At 42.6% G+C, this 18,961-nt stretch overlaps 1 protein-coding gene across 1 annotated transcript; it reads left to right on the top strand.

The window, feature by feature from the left end:
* The first annotated feature begins 2,169 nt into the window (after positions 1 to 2,169).
* On the top strand, positions 2,170 to 15,640 carry LOC120516664. The gene is made up of 4 exons (XM_039738511.1): positions 2,170 to 2,336; positions 6,220 to 6,804; positions 11,512 to 11,584; positions 15,433 to 15,640. The coding sequence occupies exons 1-4, from the start codon at positions 2,183 to 2,185 to the stop codon at positions 15,500 to 15,502; spliced, it is 882 nt and encodes a 293-aa protein (XP_039594445.1). The 5' UTR covers positions 2,170 to 2,182; the 3' UTR covers positions 15,503 to 15,640.
* The last annotated feature ends 3,321 nt before the right edge of the window (positions 15,641 to 18,961 follow it).

Below are 18,961 nucleotides of genomic sequence, written 5' to 3'. Positions count from 1 at the left end.
GACGCAAATACTTTTTAAACTTATACTTTTATTGTAAAACATCAGTTAAAACAATTTTTTGAATGAACTTTTCATCAATATCGCATTGAATTTTGATTCCGTGTTTGGACTTTCATCGTGACAACGTAACGTATAACTGCCTGTGAGTGGAAATTTTTTTTCTCTCTAATAAATAACCCGACTTTTTCAAATGTTTGTCCCTGTGATTTGTTAATTGTCATAGCAAAAGCTATTGTAGCTGGAAACTGTAAACGTTTTAATACGAACTGCATATCAATATCTCCTTTGGTGTCTAATGTTAGCCCCTGAACTTTCTTGTCACCTGTTAAAATTTTACATGTCAGAATTGTTTGACCAATTTTGAATACACCTAATCTTGTCCTATTGCATAGCCCATCACTACATAAATTACGCAATAGCATTACGATACATCGTTCTTTCAACAGTAATTTGTGACGGAAGACTGGAGGGTGTTAACGGTTGTAGATATTCCACAGGATTTTGTAAGTTGATGTTTTCATCTTCTGCACCATCACCACCAACTGTTTCCACAGAATCTATTGATACGCATTTAACCAATTTGCCGTGTAACCGATCGACAATTTTCAAGTTATTTCATTTGACTTCATCATTTCTCGTGCTAAGATGAAGACAACACCTGTGCGCTAGAGTTTCATTATAAAAATACAATAATATACCGTAGGACAAAAGGCTTCTATAGATAGAACGTTATTCTTTGAGTCTGATCGTGCAGGTGCTTAGTGCAAAAAAGTCTTTTACAAGGATAAAGAGAAAAACAGAAAACTCAGAATTTGTCGATCAAGTAGCATGAAATCGGTGATCAGTATCAGCATCACCAGAGGGCAGATACTTTTTACAGTTTATTTCTTGCCAGTTTCCTTCACTCTCTACTAGTTTACAGTCAGCTGTAAAGTACAACATGCCCAGGTTTTAATCCAAGCTGTAGTTCATATGCACAGGGAATCACAGACGGATTGATCGGTTTGCATATTTTGGTAACGACCGGAGCATAAACCCTCAACAACGTTTCATCTTCTGATCCCTTTCATAAAATCTTCAATGCCTCGGTCATTGTCAGTACAAAATCTAGTTTGGCGAAACAGAACCCCCAATGAATACATAAGTTCCACAGATTTTAGCTCCTGAATCAAAACGTTCACTGAATTTTAGATGATGTTTGGTTTCAGATGGACTTCCACTTTAAATTATACATTTTAAAGGTTAGGAAAAATGGGGCACAAGTCGCCAGACCTATACATGGCAAGCATAGAAAGACAGTAGCTTTAAGTCGAATGCCATTAACAATTAGAAGAATCTTGATGCATGTCGTAATCCCTCTCTGAAAGACTTGTCTAGCTATGGCCCTGGACGATGACCTCTCTGAAACTTACACCTAAGAGGACCCTCGTAAAACCAACATGGCCTCAGGACTGCAAGACGTAACACTTTTCAGGGTATTGTTTCTTACCGTGAAGGAACAAAAGTTGAAACACATGCATCAAACCATGAGAAGGTAATACAGCGTATAAGTCCAAAGTAAAAATCTCAGTAAAGACCAGTGGGCCAGAGAAGAATGGGCATTGATAATTAGCAAGTTCATTTTTCAGAGAACTGAATGGCACTGCGAAAATGTTTTATGTTCAAAATAACAGCGTGAGGTAAGGCCATAGAAACCCGGCCCCTGCAATTATAGAAGTGCACCACCTCCGAGGCTATTAATAGCAAGGTCGATACTTCCATCATTACAAACAAGATCATTTTACTTGTGAGAAAAGCTGTTTGACACGCTTGCTTTTTTCATTGCTTCAAAGAAAAAATAAATTGTGATATTAGATTTCTTATTGTTCTTGAGTTTTAGCCCTGTGCCCGTCTTATTGTTTAAGTTTTAACCACATATGTTTGTTCTGCTGATAGAGCATACTCCCTTATTGGTGAATAAATAAGTGCAGGCTTTCTTTTCTTTAAAAGAATCAAAAACCCCAGTGGTAACCATTGAGCACGAGAAATTCACAAGACTCAGCATGTGCGTCAAAGACCAGCCGATAAAGACGCCCAGAGGAATAATGGAAATGAAAGGAATAGTCATTGTTCTTTGGGTTATAAATACACGAGTGCAGAGCCTGAGCTCCTCAGACTTGCCGACGAGCCTTCAGACTCCACAATGAAGACTTACCTTTCCGCTGCACTGCTCCTGGCGGCCGTGTTCCTGCTTGACACGGCTGACTGCCGAGTCCTGTCCAAGTGCGACATGGCATCCCAGCTGAATGCTGCACTCAAGGACCTCCCGCAGTTCACTCCGCAGATCCTGGCTAAGAGTAAGTGAGTGCGCCGTTTCGTTTCTGTTTCCCCAGGGCCTTGAAAGGATAAACTGGACCCCCAGTTAGGCACTTCAACACAATAAGAACCTAAGAAATTTGACAAATGAGAGGAGACCACTCACTCCATCAGGCTCATTTGTTTATCAAATAGCTAAGCTTTACCAGTACCTCATCCAGATTCTTCTGGAAGGTGGTCAGAGTTTCTGCTTCGACTCCACGTCTCTGTAGATTGTTCCAGATTCCAACTACTCTTTGAGTTATCATGTTCTTCCTGGCTTCAGTCCTAAATGCACTTCCCCTTATTTTTTCACTTTGTCCTCGAGTATGTGATTTACTATTTAGGTAAAAGAATTTAACCAGCTCTGTTTTATTGATGCCTTTGAGGATTTTGAAGACCTGGATTAGGTCCCCATGTAGTCTGCTCTTCGAGACTAAACACATTTCATTCTCTGAGTCTGTCAACATGTCCTTCAGTCCTGGGGTGCACTGGGCTGCTCTCCTCTGCACAGCTTCAAGTGCTGCTATGTCTTTCTTGCACTGTGGTAACCAGAACTGCCTGCACACAATACTCCAGATGTGGTCTGACAAGCGTGACGTGTAGTCCGAGCACAGTGTCCTTTGATTTTTATCCAACTGTTTTTACAATATAACCTAACATTTTATTTGCCTTTTAATCATTTCTATGCATTGTTTTGATGATGAAAACGCTGTGTCAATGTAATCCCCAAATCCTCTTAAATGTTTGCTATCTCTATAACAGTGTCACATAGGGTACAAACAGCGAGTAGGATCACGTATCTAATGCTCACCTATGGCACAGGATAAGGTAAGACGGTAGTTTCTGTCGGTTTTATGTGGTGACCAAGGAGGCCGGGATCCAAACGAACAACACAAGCCCTTTCAGAACGGGCAAGTGCCATTCCCATATTAACAGCACAAGACTCCCCATAACTGAACATCGGGACTGAATACAGGCTGGTTTGCTGATTTTCTTTCTTTTTACCAGTTTAGCTAAAAGCAGTTTTGGTTTCCTTAATAACTATTGTTATCATCATTCTATTATGCTGCTGTATTTTTAAATGTATTATGCAAGCTTTTATGTCACCTGTCCTTAATATCATAGTAAATTGTTCTGCTGCCCATTCTGATTTTAGTTTTGTGACCTTATTACCTCAACTGCTATATGCTAATATAGATATACCTGAATCAATTGTTTAAGGTAAATGTTTATTGATGATTGTTGTTGTTCTAGAGGACATAAAAGGTGAATTGTCAGATTTGATCTTTACTGTCAGATTGATGTGAATGCAAGAGTCCGAAGGCACAAAAATCACAAAATAACACTCCAGATCCCTATTAGAGAGGAAAATACTGTCAAAAACCCCAATTAGTCCCACAAAGACCAATGCTGAATCTTTATTTATTTTCGAAAAGGCACAATGAAGCTCAAAAGAGCACAAAAAGGCACCGCAGGGATTGCCTGAAAAGACAAACGCAATTCACGGCAAACGAGTCCCAATCACAAATTCAGCATTGAAGTTAGAAAACAGAGCACAGAGGTTAATCCAGAAATTCACAAAATAATCACATACAGTAGCAAATACACAGAAGAACTCACCACCACGACGAGCGCATTCAGTGAAGCACAAGGCACTCTGGGTTGTCACGCCCTTTATAGGGCTGAGGTTAGCCCCTTGATGGTGATGGGCAGATGGTCCCACCCCCCCACAAAATGCATACCACATGACAAAAGGTACTTAGTCTTAAAGAAACAAAATAATTAACAATGGTAACATATAAAAAAGGGCAGTGGGTAGCGCTGCTGCCTCGCACTTAGGAGACCCGGATTCACTTCCCGGTCCTCCCTGCGTGGAGTTTGCATGTTCTCCCCGTGTCTGAGTGGGTTTCCTCCCACAGTCCAAAGACATGCAGGTTAGGTGCACTGGCGATCCTAAATTGGCCCTAGTGTGTGTGTATGTGTGTGTGTGTGCCATGCGGTGGGCTGGCGCCCTACCCGGGGTTTGCCTCCTGCCTTGTGCCCTGTGTTAGCTGGGATTGGCCCTAGCTGACCCCGTGACCCTGTAGTTAGGATATAGCAGGTTGGATACTGGATGGATGGGCATATAAAAAAATGAACAAAATAGCAATAAAAATGACATTTGGCTAGCTGAACTACAATACATATATAACTTTTACCATTTGATTATTGTAACATTTTTGTTACTCTTAGCACTCTTAGAAGCATTTTAATTAAAGCCTTTTGGACTGTGTCCCAGTCTGTCAGCTGGGTGTTCAGGGTTAAGCATTGATAAGCGTTGATAAAAGTAGGATTATAAGACATCCTGACTCCAGAGGTCTGTTTATCAGTAACTTGCAAGGACATGAGAAATGCCCACTAATCATGTACTCCCCTAATGAACTGTTGTATTTAAAAAGTGTAATCAACAGCTGCTGCGGTGGCCTGGCACCCTGCCCGGGGTTTGTTTCCTGCCTTGCGCCCTGTGTTGGCTGGGATTGGCTCCAGCAGACCCCCGTGACCCTGTAGTTAGGATATAATGGGCTGGATAATGGATGGATGGATGGATGGATGGAATTAACAGCTGTAATTCATTCATTGCTTCACTGTACTGCAGATGACTCCACGCATGCTAATAAAGGCATTCTCCCCCATCCTGAAATTGGATCCATGGCTTTGACTTTGACAACAGTGTCCCCCATCTTGTATTTATAATTTATAGGTGACGTTCCTTTTGCCCACATGCAACCCTTTGCACTTTTCAACATTAAATTGCATTTTCCAAGTGTTTGCCCAGTTCTGAAGTTTGCCCGGGTCCCCTTCAATTATTTTTGCTGCCTCCTCAGTATCTGCTATTCCTCCAATACTAACTAAACAGGAATCAATGTGATTAACATAAATCAGAAAAAGTAAAAATCCGAGGACAGACCCCTGATGATGAATTCCACTGATGACCTCACTCCATTCTCCTCTCATATCTATTCTTTATCACATGACGGTTACCAAGTTCAAATCCAGTTTTTAAGGTACCAACAGATGTCAACAGCTTCCAGTTTCAGAATTATTCTTCGGTGTGAGATTGTATCAAAGGCATTTTCAACTCCAAGTAAATAGTGTCACACACGTTGCTTTTGTCAGCTTTTTCAGTAGCCTGCTCAAAAAAGTCTAAAAACTCGATCTTCCACCATAGTAAAAAGACCAGTATCTGTGTGTCCGTCCAGTTGTGCTACCTGTCTATGACGTGTCAATGTCTAAATAATCAACACAGGCCCAAGTGTTAACATTTGCAGTGCACCATCTATTGGAATGTATTTTGCAATGTAGTAATAAAATGTATTGCATTTTTCATTCTAACAGATGGTGCATCACAAACATTTGTAGTAATTAAAGGCAGCACAGCTAGTAACATTATATTAGTTTCTGTTTTAAGATTTGTATATCTCCCACTATCCATCAACCTATTTGCATACATCCCATCAACCTATTCCTCTAGAAAATCATTTATTCATTCCTATGAGCTCATTCTTCTTACAACTCGCTGATCAAACCTTCTGTCCAAAAAGACACCTGCCTGTTAAACATCTGTTTACATACACACAGCCAAAAAATAATGTGATGCACCATCTGTTGTTCTCCAGGGTTTATCTCCAGGTAATTCAGTTTCCTCTGACACCCTAAGGATGTGCAGATTCAGTTAACTGTTCCAGTAATCAGTTTTTCAGATGTGTCTTCTTACAGTAGTTTGTCTGTTGCACAGTAAATGTTACGAAGTAATGGAGCTATTCTGTGCTGCTCTGACAAATGAAATCACTCAAAGCACATGTCTAACTATATGTCACATGTTTGTTCTTTCTGTGTCCTCAGTGATTTGTCGCATCAATGCCACAGGTGCCTTCAGCACCAGTGCTGTCAGTGTTTGTCCTCCTAACATGCCCGGTCAAGGAAAGGGAAGTAATCCACCAAATAGAGTCCAACAACACCGGCAAAAAAGATCCCGAAATGGTCAAGGTCCGATGGGAAAAGGAGAACAGCACAAAAACGGAAATGACCAAGGCGTGATGGGAAAGGGTGAACAGCACAAAAATGGACAAAACTCCGGTAACCGCCAGAAAAGAGCCGCAAAAGACAATGCAGGCCCAAAGGTGCCAGACAAATCCCAAACAAACAAGAAAAACGGTGAAGGTAATCCTCTGAGACCAACTATGCAGCCTGGACAGCCGAATCAGAGCAATCCTCCTCGGCGCCAGCAAAGAGCAGCAAAAGACAATGCAGGGCACATGATGCCAGGCATGTCCCAACCGCACCAGATGCCAGGGATGAAGCCAGGAGACTCTAACTCACCACCAATGAACTCCATGCAACTGTTCGGAGCCCTGCAGATACCCGGGCATTTAGCCTGCAATGATGGCATCACGAAATCAGATGATCAGTGCAAGATGAGCTGTAGCTGTGAGTATATTTTTACAGTTTTACATTAGCTAGACTGCTTATTCAAATAAATAAAAGCAAATATAAGAGTTCACTCAAACAAGATGAGTGACCACCAGTAATCCCTGTAGGCAAGATCATAAAACCACGCTTAGTGAGGCCTTAATGTTTAAAAAGACAGCTTCCTTAATGGTGCAGAACTGGCAATTATAACCCGAAGATAGACCGAGAAACGTGATGTCCAAACTCATGAGTACAAGCATGTGACTTGTTAAAAATATATGAGTCTTCAGCGTTCTGCCATGTTTGCCTTCTATGCTGTAATTTCATCCTTTTTAATGCCCTTTCTTGTGTTAACAACATAAAGGCAGGGTGACTATCAGTGGAGATTGTGGCCTGAAAATTGTGGCAGGGCACAGAGGATCTGATACAGGGCTAATGTGAGGAGGGATGACGTGACTATCTTGAGGAGCCTTGCAGAAGGAGTGTGTGAGTCTGTGTGTATTTGTATGTGAGTGAGAGAGAAAGAGAGACAACTCAGCACTTGAAAAGCAGAACTTACGAGACCCTCTCTCTGCTTAAATTACTGGCTAACGGTGATCTTGGGAAGGATCCTGGCTTGGATCAGTTGAAGGAGTTGGAGTAAGTTAGTGCAAATGGTGTTCCTTCTGACCCCCAGTGAGTGGAGTGTTGTGTTATAGCCAGGTGTGTTTTCATGAACCTATTTCTCTTTATACTTTTTATTATGTATGTATTCCCATACACTCACCACACTGTCAGAGTTGTAACTGCAATTGTAGATCAATAACTCTCCCTTTCCTTTGCATCATACCATCCCAGGTTTTTGACAGAGCATCAGAACAGACAGGAGAAACAATTACAAATGTATTTATGTATTAAATATATATATATATATATATACAGTGGAACCTTGTTTCCCGACCGTAATTCATTCCAATAGTCTGGTCGGAACCCGATTCGGTTGTGACCCGAAGTAATTTCACCCATAGGATTGTATGTAAATACAATTTATCCGTTCCAGAACGTACGAACTGTATGTAAATATATATTTTTTTTAAAGATTTTTAAGCACAAATATAGTTAACTATACCACTGAATGCACAGTGTAATAGTAAACTAAATGTAAAAACATTGAATAACACTAAGAAAACCTTGAACAACAGAGAAAACTAACATTGCAAAAGTTCACACTACAGCCTTACGAACCGCTCGCTGTAAACACTTTTTTTAATGAGTTTTAAACACAGGGAAAAAAACGAACATTTGAAAAATCCGTAACTTAATAAACAACCAAGAAAAGTAACATTGCAACAATTCACACTGCAAATTGAAAATAAACATTTGAAAAATCCGTAGTACAACAAGTAATCATAAACCACCAAGAAAACTAACCTTACACGAGTCGAGTTCTGGCATGAAGGAAGTGAGGAGGAAGCTGGGTGGAGAGGAGGTTACAGTTTTTCCACCTCTTCCAGCACTTGAGGCCTCTGCCTGGTTAACGCTGTAACTCCTTTTGCAACATCAGCTGCTTTAATGGCCTCTTTCTGCTTTAGAATGGTCGAAATCGTAGATTTTGACTTCTTGTTCTCGGCGGCAAGATCAGTAAAACAAACGTCACGCTCATACTTTTCAATAATTTCTTTCTTTACTTCGATTTCAGTTTTCTTCAGACCTTTCTTCTCACCACTCTTCACTTTCTTAGAAGCCATGGTTAACTGCAAAAGCACACGAAATACTGTAGAGCACAAAGAGTTCACAGCGAAAGCACGCATGTGACTGAGAACAATGAACAGGGAGAGGCTGAACACATGTTTAAATACAGTATTCGGCGCATATGAACCAGAAGGGAAATGAAATAGAGCACAAAGAGTTCACAGCGAAAGCACGCACACACGTGCAAGTACACACGTCTGACCGAGAACAATGCAACACGTACGGAAATCATCGGCACGTACAACCCAAAAGGGAAACTGGCTTGTTCATATACCGAGTGTGTGGTCGTGAACAGATGCAAAAGTTTAGCTAACGTTTTGGTCGTAACCCGATTTGTACGTGTTCCGAGACATTTGTGAACCGAGGTTCCACTGTAATGTGTCCAAAATACAAGAAAACTTCAAATGTGAGTGTTGGAGGAATAATATTAAATCAAACTGGATAAGGATCAGTTCATCTTGCTTGGACTACCAGGTGGTTTTCAGTTCTAGTCTCTGGTCCATCTTGGTCCGGCATGGCCATTGGATGGAGTGGCATAAAAGGACAGCAGAGTCTGTCTGAATGTGGCAGCCGAGAGAAAGAGAGGCTGGGCTTTTTTATTCCCCTGTTCTTTATGTTACCTCAGTTTCCTTGATGTATCCCCAGGGCCGATGGGATATCACCGTGGGCAAGGCAACTTCCTACTTCTTGTCCATCCTGCTAGAGCACATCTCAGTCCCGTTCCATCCCCAGCCAGATTGCCCTTTCATCTCAGCCACCTGTATCCCCTCAGGCTAACTGGCCAGTCAGTTACAAACCGATCGATCCAAAGCCTTAACTCCCCAGTCCAACACTTAACAGAGGTCCTGTCTGTCTGATTCACTAAGTCCTAAATGTCCCAGAGTAAGGATATTTTAAAGTTAGATATTAACTTTCCTACCTGTGTACTCTTTAATATTAATTGGTATTAATAATACAAAAAATGATCAACTTATAATGTAGTTATGTTTCTCCATTACACAATTGTTGATTAAGCTTTTTCGGATTTTATATTATCATTCTTATACTTATTTTTGTTTATTATTCATATACTGTCTTTAAATGTTCCATCATTCCTTGTATTTTTGTGGGGAACCCAGAGAGGCAGGCCCACCAAGATATCTTTGCTGCTGCTGCTGCTGGATTTATGTTAAGGTTGGAGAGAAAGTCCCAGCAGTGGTTCATTGAGTTTGTTGGAAATTTTGTAAGTATAAGATTTTCCAGCCATCCATCCATCCATTTTCTGCCTCTTATTCGAGTCCGGGTCGCAGAGGCAGCAGTCTGAGCAAAGATGCCCAGATATTCCTTTTCCGTGCCACTTCCTCCAACTCCTCCAGGGTGATACCGAGGTGTAACCAGTCCAGCCAAGAGACATAATCTGTCCAGCGTGCCTTGGGTTTACCCTGAGGCCTCCTCCTGGTTGGAGATGTCACACACATCACAAGGGAGGCATCCATGAGACATCCAAATCAGATGCCCAAATTAGAAAATAGGTTTTTAGAAGCACAGAAACGATTGACAAAAGTGTGTTTTGAATATGCAAACCTGGTTGAAGATACTCCCAAAACGGTAACCATTTAACTTATTGTATCATTACCTGCGACTCACAGCCTCTGGGGAAACACTCCCTCATAACACAGAGCTGTCCTAATGATGGGCCACAATGTAAATACCTACAATATCAGCAAATAACTGGCCCAAATAAATGAACAACACCAAAAATCAGACTCTAATCATAAAACTGATGTCTGACTCAGAATCCGGATCAAAAAACCAAAACCAAAATGAGCCCACAGACTTGCAAAAAGACAAAGAGACCCACAGAGAAAAACTAAATAAAGACCCAGTTCAGAACACTTACAGGAGCAGCACCAAAGGACAGTATTAAATGATACCTCAGTGTCAAATTGTGAGCACTGAAAGCGGAAATGCAAATGAATATTTATAAATGCCCAGGTTTTGTTCAATGAACAAAGTGCTAAGTCGTATTGTACATAAGTAATCAACCTTATTAATGACAATGATGACAACTACTCCAAAATAACAAAATATGCAAGTTGACGCACCCTTTGAATTGCGTAACAAAAAATCAACCTGTGGGTCACTTAGAGGGACTCGAACTTTCGAGCCCCATGGCACAGGCTGTTCTGCCAAGTCCAAGCAGCCCTGGAATGGCACCAGGCATAAAGAAAATGTCTCAGACTCCAAAAAGAAATACATTTTTAGATGAGAAATTACGTTGGGGATATCGTAGAAAATTATTGGAAAAAATGTTTTCGTGGAGAATTAGATGAGTTTGCTATAAACTATTAAATTATTGGGGTGGGTTTACCAACCAACCAACCATTGTCTAACCCGCTGAATCCGAATACAGGGTCACGGGGGTCTGCTGGAGCCAATCCCAGCCAACACAGGGCACAAGGCAGGAACCAATCCTGGGCAGGGTGTCAACCCACCACAGGACACACACAAACACACCCACACACCAAGCACACACTAGGGCCAATTTAGAATCGCCAATCCACCTAACCGGCATGTCTTTGGATTGTGGGATGGAAACCCACACAGACACGGGGAGGACATGCAAACTCCACGCAGGGAGGACCCGGGAAGCGAACCCGGGTCTCCTAACTGCGAGACAGCAGCGCTACCACGGCGCCACCGTGCCGCCCGGGTGGGTTTACTGCTTGTTTAATTTTTTTACACATCAGCTGGGAAAAGTGAGGCAGTGCTCCACTTGCCCTTAATGCGGGGACGCCACTGGTCTGCTCTGTAATCATAATGTGATATGTTACTCCTGTAGCGCTTATTCTGTGTTTTAATAGCCTAATTGAGTCCAAGTAAGCATGGTTTTGGACAAGGAGATGATCAAAGGTGGAGAAACAGATTTGAGGAACATGAGAGAAATAGCCTGGAAGCAGAATCACAAGTATTGTAGCATCTTTTGTAAGATCTTTCTTTTTGTTACCTTCATAGTGTTAACTGATGAAGACATTGCTGATGACATTGCCTGCCTGAAGAATATTATAAAAACCGTAGACCAATCAAGGTGAGTACACAGTAATCTTTACAATACAGTGATAATATTAACTCTGTGTTATTGGAGAAGGACAAGGAAAGTCTTTGGTGGTTACGTTGAAGATGTGGCTAAGTGAATCAGGGTGGTTGTATTGACTGTTAGGAGCCGTTCATTGTATCACTTGGGGTAAAGGATGAATGGGCTGAAAGCTCAATTACACAACTACAGGTGGAGCAAGTCGATGGGGGTTAGTCATACAATGGACAGTAATTAATGTTTTGCACATTTAAGGAAAAGTCCTCTTCCCACTATATGGCTCTCAGACCATTTTAATGGGAATTTTTAAGACATGACTCCCCTTCCTGTGTCTGTAACTAATCATTATAAATTTAATGTCTTCTTTGAGCATCCAGTATTGAAAGGGGCAATGTGAATACTGCAGTTACCATGAATTCTGACCATCCATATTTTAATCATAAAACTTTATCATTTTAAACATGGGTTATACTTTATTAGGAGAATACAATCATCATGCCTCACCAAAATCTAAATTATTCCAAGAAGATTTAGATGAGCTTTGCAATGGACTGATGCCCTGTCCAGGGGTTTCTTCCTACCTTCTCCCTATGCTGCCTGGTATAGGCTCCAATATCCCCCACTACCCTGTTGAGGACTTATCAGGTGTAAACGGCGCTATATAGTGCCCGACCCGGCACAGACCACGCAGAGGCAACGTGTACAAAACACACAGGCTTTTATTTTTCTTCAGCTGTGTGACACGTCTTCCCTGTGCCACACAGCCCAAACACAGTCCCAAAGCACCAAACAAAACACAAACCACAATTCTCCTTCACCTTCTCTTCCACCACTCCTCTGCAAGCTTAGTCCTCCTCCTCCCAACCCTGGCTCCCGAGTGGTGGTGGCTGGGCCCTTTTATAGCCCACCCGGAAGCGTTCCAGGTGATTAACCACCTGGTCCTAATTGAACTTCCGGGCGGGGCTGAAAGCTCGTCCAGCCGGGCTGTGGGAAGCAGGCAGCTCCCCCTAGCGGCCACGCCGGACCCCAACCAAGCTATGGAGGACTCCATCTCCCGTGGAGCCCTGCGGGCTGTTGGGGAGTCACCATCGGCCAGGGAGGCTGCCACCAAGCGTCCCGGGGGAGGTATTGGACTGCCCATGGCGGCTCCCCCAGAAAAATAAGTAGCAGGGGCGTCCCTGCCGGGCAAGGAACCCGGCTGTCCTTCACACAGGTTAGAAAATGACTCATTGACTGATTTAGTTGAGTCCACAAAGTGCTAAAAAAGTAATCTCTGGAGTCAGGGTAACAGACTCCAGCTGTAGAGACAGCAGGGTTAAACTTCGATAATGAATTGCAGTGTTCTTGAGCCTGTGATTAACATGCAGCCCAAAGAATCAGCTCACTTTGGAAGGGTTCAGGATTCCTGCCTTTAAAGAACAACACAATCCCATTCCCACCATCCAGAGACTCTTTGTTTCTTGATAACAGGAAGGAACGTTCTGACTTCTAACCAGCCTTCTTCAGCTCTGTCCACAGAAAGGCATTAACATCTTTGACACCCTGGCTAGGTTCCATGTACTGCCCCCTAGTGACTTGGTGGAGGTCTAGTCTCTTGCAAAGCCATCACTGCCTCATTCTCTGTAATGCTGTCTCGTAAGCACCTTTCTGGACACCAAGTACACCTTTTATCCATCTTTTAGAGCCTTTTTTCTATCCTATTATGGTCCCATGACCCAGTTTTGCCTTAACTCCCCAGTCCAACATTTAACGGAGATCCTGTCTGTCTGATTCGCTAAGTCCTAAATGTCCCAGAGAAAGGACATTTTAAAATTAGATATTAACTTTCCATCCTGTGTACACTTTTATATTAATTGGTATTAATGACAAAAAAATATGATCAACTTATAATGTAGTTATATTTCTCCATTACACAATTGTTGATTAAGCTTTTTCGGATTTTATATTATCATTGTTATACTTATTTTTGTTTATTATTCATATACTGCGTCTTTAAATGTTCCGTCATTCCTTGTATTTTTGGTGGGAACCCAGAGAGGCAGGCCCACCAAAATATCATTGCTGCTGCTGGATTTATGTTAAGGTTGGAGAGAAAGTCCCAGCAGTGGTTCATTGAGTTTGTTGGAAATTTTGTAAGTATAAGATTTTCCATTCATCCAGGCTTTACCACCTTCGGTTGCTGCTTGTCTGTTGGTCTTTCTGCCTTCAGTTTTGTCCTCAGTAACTGATAATCATGCTCTAATGGATTGAGACCAGGTGATTGACTTGGCCGTTTGAAGACTATCCGATTTCTTTACCTTGCGAAACTTTTGGGTTGATTTTGCAGTATGTTTAGGGTCATTGTCCATTTGCAGTGTAAAACGCCTTCTAATCAGTTCCGCAGAACTTGACTGAATCTGACTGGACATCTTAGGCCAAAACACTTCAGGAATCATCCTGCTACTTCTGTCAGCAGTCACATCATCAATAAACACCGTTGACCCCCTTCCATTGGCGGCCATGCATCCCCCTGCCATAACACTGCCTCAACCATGTTTGATAGATGATGTGCTATGCTTCGGATCATAAGCTGTCCATTTCTTTCTCTGTGCTTTTCTCTTCCCATCATTCTGGTACAAGTTGATCTTGGTTTCCACAACTCGGCAAGTGTTTTAAGTTGTTTTCTGGCAAAGTCAAATTTGGCCTTCCTGTTCTTCAGTGTTACCGGTGGTTTGCATCTAGAGGTAAACCTTCCGTATTTTCATTCATGAAGGCATCTCTTGATTGTAGACTTTGACAGTGACATGCCTACCTCCTCACGAGTGCTCTTGACTTGGCTGGATGTTGTCAAAGGTTTTTTTCACCAAGGAAAGAACTGTGCAATCATCCACTTTAGTTGTCTCCCGTAGTCTGCCAGGCCCTTTTGGTGTTGCTGAGCTCACCAGTGCATCCCTTCTTTTTAGGAATGAACCAAATTGTTGACTTGGGCAGTTTTAGCTATCTCTTTGGTAGGTTTATTTTGTTTTTTCAGCCTAATGATGGCCTCCTTCACTTGTATTCACACCTCTTTGGACCTCATGTTGAGTTCCAGTGAACTGCTACCAAACTGCTACCACATTCAGTGCTTTGAATCGCCTCCAGACCTAATTAATTTGTCATGGAATAACGAGGGAACGGGCCACACTTGGCCATGAAACTGCTTGTCGGTTACACGTCCGGTTACTTTTGAGTGCCTGAAAATGGAGGAACTCTGTGAAAATGGGCTGTAATTTCTGAAAGCTTAATGCAATACCTTTATTAGACCCCATAAATTAAAGTTGAAAGTGTATACTTCTGTGGCATCTTGATTGCTTAATTTCAAATCCATCATGGTGGTATAGAGAGAGAAAATTACAAAACTTGCAACAATGTCAAAATACTTATGGACCTAACTGTTCCATACTTAGGAGATCCACCACCAGCTTCTTGAGAACTAACAATGTCAACTCGAAACCCACCATCAGCAAGCCACGACCCAACCCAGTGGTTGAGTAACACTACTTTAGAGCACCAATATTAAACCAACATTCTAGAGAGGTGCCTTTCTTATCTTCCCCACAGCACCTATAAAGAGTATTCACCACTTTAGTGTATTTGCTGGGTAAGTAAGATGGAATGAGAAGATGGATCATACAGGTAGCACCTAACCAAGGCCATGGCTGGGAATATAGAATTTAAATAAATAAAGATCAGGATGTGCGACAATAGCAGTGAAAGAGAAAGGTAGTGATGGGTTCAGTAACTGGAGTATTTCATACAGCCAATAATTTGGCTCTATTTTCCCAATTTACATGGCTGCTTAATGCTTTTATTATCCTTTTCAGGTATGACCGTTTCACTATGGGCTGCAGTAACATGGATCTGTCCACCTACCTGTCTGACTGCTCCCTGTAAATGGCCATGCAGATGAATCATCAGATTGCTATTACTTTATCTTCTTCTACCATAATCAAATGTAGCCAAATTCAAATATAGTGAGGACAGCTCCAGATAAAGTCTGCCATTATTCAATTTCAATAAAGCATTGAGAAATTTAACAACACTGAATTCTGATTTTTTTATTTTTTATTTGGCTGTTCTTTATTATGATGGTTACCACTGCTGCCTCTCAGCTTCAAGAGACTGGCTTCAAATTCCACCTTGGTCACTGTCTCTGCATGTTCTCCCTGTGTCTGCATAGAGTTTCTCTGGGTGCTTAGGTTTTCCTTGCACATCTCAAAGATATGGATGTTAGAATTGTGAAATTGGCCTGGGTTGAGTGCTTGTGCCCTGGGGTGAAACAGGATCTTGTTCAGGGTTGATTTCTGCCCTGCGCCAGATGCTGCTGGGAATGGATTTCATTATCCTGCTGTGACGAGTCATATCATAGAGTCGCTTGGATGTTGGCAGGGTGGTATGGTGGCGCAGTGGTAGCGCTGCTGCCTCACAGTAAGGAGACCTGGGTTCGCTTTCAGGGTCCTCCCTGTGTGAAGTTTGCATGTTCTCCGCGTGTCTGTGTGGGTTTTTCCTCTGGGTGCTCCGGTTTCATCCCACAGTCCAAAGACAGGCAGGTTAGGTGCATTGGCGATCCTAAATTGTCTGCTGGGTGTGAGTGTGTGCCCTGCGGTGGGCTGGCACCCTGCCCGGGGATTTGTTCCTGCCTTGCGCCCTGTGCTGGCTGAGATTGGCTCCAGCAGACCTCCGTGACCCTGTGATATAGCGGGTTGGAGAATGACTGACTGACTGGTTTGATGTTGGCAGGTTTTTGTATTTTTAACTATTTATGGATGAGGACTTGAGGGCTTGAGGTTCTCTTGTGGTGTGTGTGGGGTGTGTTAGACCAGCATGAAACCAGATGGAGGATGGGAGCTGTCAGTCTGACATTCTTTGGCCACTCAGTGCAAGTGCCTTAGAGTAGATTGCCAGCAAACTGGGGCATGTGGGAGAAAAATGAATGAAAGGTTATAGTAGTGCTGTGACAGTGAGAGCTGCCTGCAGTGTAATTTGCTCCTATTTACAAGACAGCTGAGTTGATTGGAGATGTCATTGGGAGAGGATTTAATGCCCGAGTAAGATACACTAGATGGCGCTATCCCAGCGCTTAACCCAGCACACAGACACTGACAACACTTTTTTAAAACACCAAGAAGTATTTTAATTTCTTTTGCCTTCTTGTATTGTGCCTTTAAAGCACCACAGCCACAATAAACACAATTAAATCAAAACAAAAACACAATTCTTCTCTCCACTACCCCTCCCAACTCCGGCTTGCTTGCTGGGTCTCCATCAATCCTTTATATAGTCCTCAATGCAGAAGTGCTTCTTTCCTTCCGTTTACGTGACTCGTCGGCACTTCTGAGTCAGATGGAGAATTATATTTTTCTTCAGCCTGGAAGTACTTTGGGATTCCCATCCTCGTGACTTGGGAGTACTTCCGGGCTATAAATCTGGTATGAGGTCTTCTGTCCTTTTGCAACTACCCCTGGCGGCACCCACAGCACCCGAACTCCAAGATCCAGAATGCCCTGCGGGAATCCGGGGCACCGTCAGATCCCAGGGAAGCTGCCATCTAGCTTTTTGGGGGAGGCAGTAACAAGGAAAAGCTGCCTTTCCCCCATCCTTCCATTACAGGGGCGTCCTGGCCGCTGTGAGCTGCAAGCCATCCGCCACAGTAGGTAGAGTACGTAGGAAAAAAGGTATGGGGCTGGCGGTGGTTGGGGGTATCTGTTCTTGTTCTTTCCAGATCTGTATTAGACCTGTTAAGCAGACTGAGAGAGAGCAGGACAGCGAAATGATTCCAGAGTGGAGTGGCGGTACTTCTATGATCTGTGAATAGTGAGAATGCAGTACAGTGATCCCTCGCTATATCTCGCTTCGAGTTTCGCGGCTTCACTCCATCGCAGATTTTAAATGTAAGCATATCTAAATATATATCACGGATTTTTCGCTGGTTCACGGATTTCTACGTACAATGGGTCTTTCAATGTATGCTACACGCTTCCTCAGTTTGTTTGCCCAGTTGATTTCATACAAAGGATGCTATTGGCAGATGGCTGAGAAGCTACCCAATCAGAGCACGTATTATGTATTTAATAAAACTCCTCAATGATATATGATATGCTTCCCTCGCGGTGCTTCGCACACTTAAAAGCTCTAATAGCATGTATTGATTTTTGATTGTTTGCTTTTCTCTCTCTCTGACATTTTCTACTCCTGACGCGCACTTCTTTGGAAAGGAAGATATGTTTGCATTCTTTTAATTGTGAGAAAGAACTTCCATCTCTGTCTTGTCATGGAGCACTGTTTAAACTTTTGACTAAAGGGTTGTTATTTCATGTCTAGAGGGCTCTAATAATGTTAAAAAACGTATTTAGAAGGTCGTAAACAGGTTTTCTATGCTCTAACTGCGAACATATTAGATTTATAAATAAAGAATCCTATTTCGCGGAAATTCATTTATCGCGGTAGAGTCTGGAAAGGATTAACCGCGATAAACGAGGGTTTACTGTAAATACTTAAATAGACAAGTGTGAATTGAACCCCGGACACAGACAGACACGGACTCAGAATGTCCCTCAAACACACACGTTTTATTTCTGAACTTGACAACACAATGAACATAACCAAATAAGCTCAGTCCTTAAATCTTCACTGTCCCCTGTCTATTTTCTTCAGCCACCTCCACTCCTCACTCGCAAGCTCCGTCTTCTTCCACCCAACTCCAGCCCCCCGAATGGAGTGAGGAGGCCTCCTTTATACTGCACCCGGAAGTGTTCCAGGTGTCTCTTGATTGACATCCGGCAGCACTTGTGGGTGTGGCATGCCCAGGCTCCGGAGCTGTCCAGGCGCCCCCTGGTGGTAGCCGTGGACCCCCGTCAGGTTGAGCTTCTAAGATCCAGTTCCGTGACCCCGATGTAAACCAAGGGGGCTGCCCTCTTGTGTCCCGTGGGAGGTACTGCTGGTAATATGTCCACTCCCCCAGTCTTCTCTTCAAAATGGCGTCACACAAGGAAATGCTTTGATCAGGCTGCTGAGTACAATGAGGGAGTGAAGGTGTGCACCTGATCAAGAGAATGGACTGATGCGGATTTCTTACATTTTCAAGCAAGAAGAGTCAGTTGAGATTTTTTTTTGTGTGAGAGGCAAAGCACGCAAAATTACACTGATGATTATAATGAAGGACCACGCTTGTTTTAATAAAGAACAGTTTTGTTTTGCCACTATTATTGGAGTCTCCTGTGTACCGTATTATCTCACTGGTGCTCTGTCATGAAGTACAAGATGCCCAAGTAATGCTGGGGTCCTGTAGGCACAGAGCATCACATCTATGATCACGATTTGAATAATAAGAACTAGAATCTGGGAATATCCATT

This window comes from Polypterus senegalus, chromosome 16, assembly GCF_016835505.1.
Source record: "Polypterus senegalus isolate Bchr_013 chromosome 16, ASM1683550v1, whole genome shotgun sequence".
Lineage (NCBI taxonomy): Eukaryota > Metazoa > Chordata > Cladistia > Polypteriformes > Polypteridae > Polypterus > Polypterus senegalus.
This window is presented reverse-complemented; position numbering and strand designations above follow the sequence as displayed.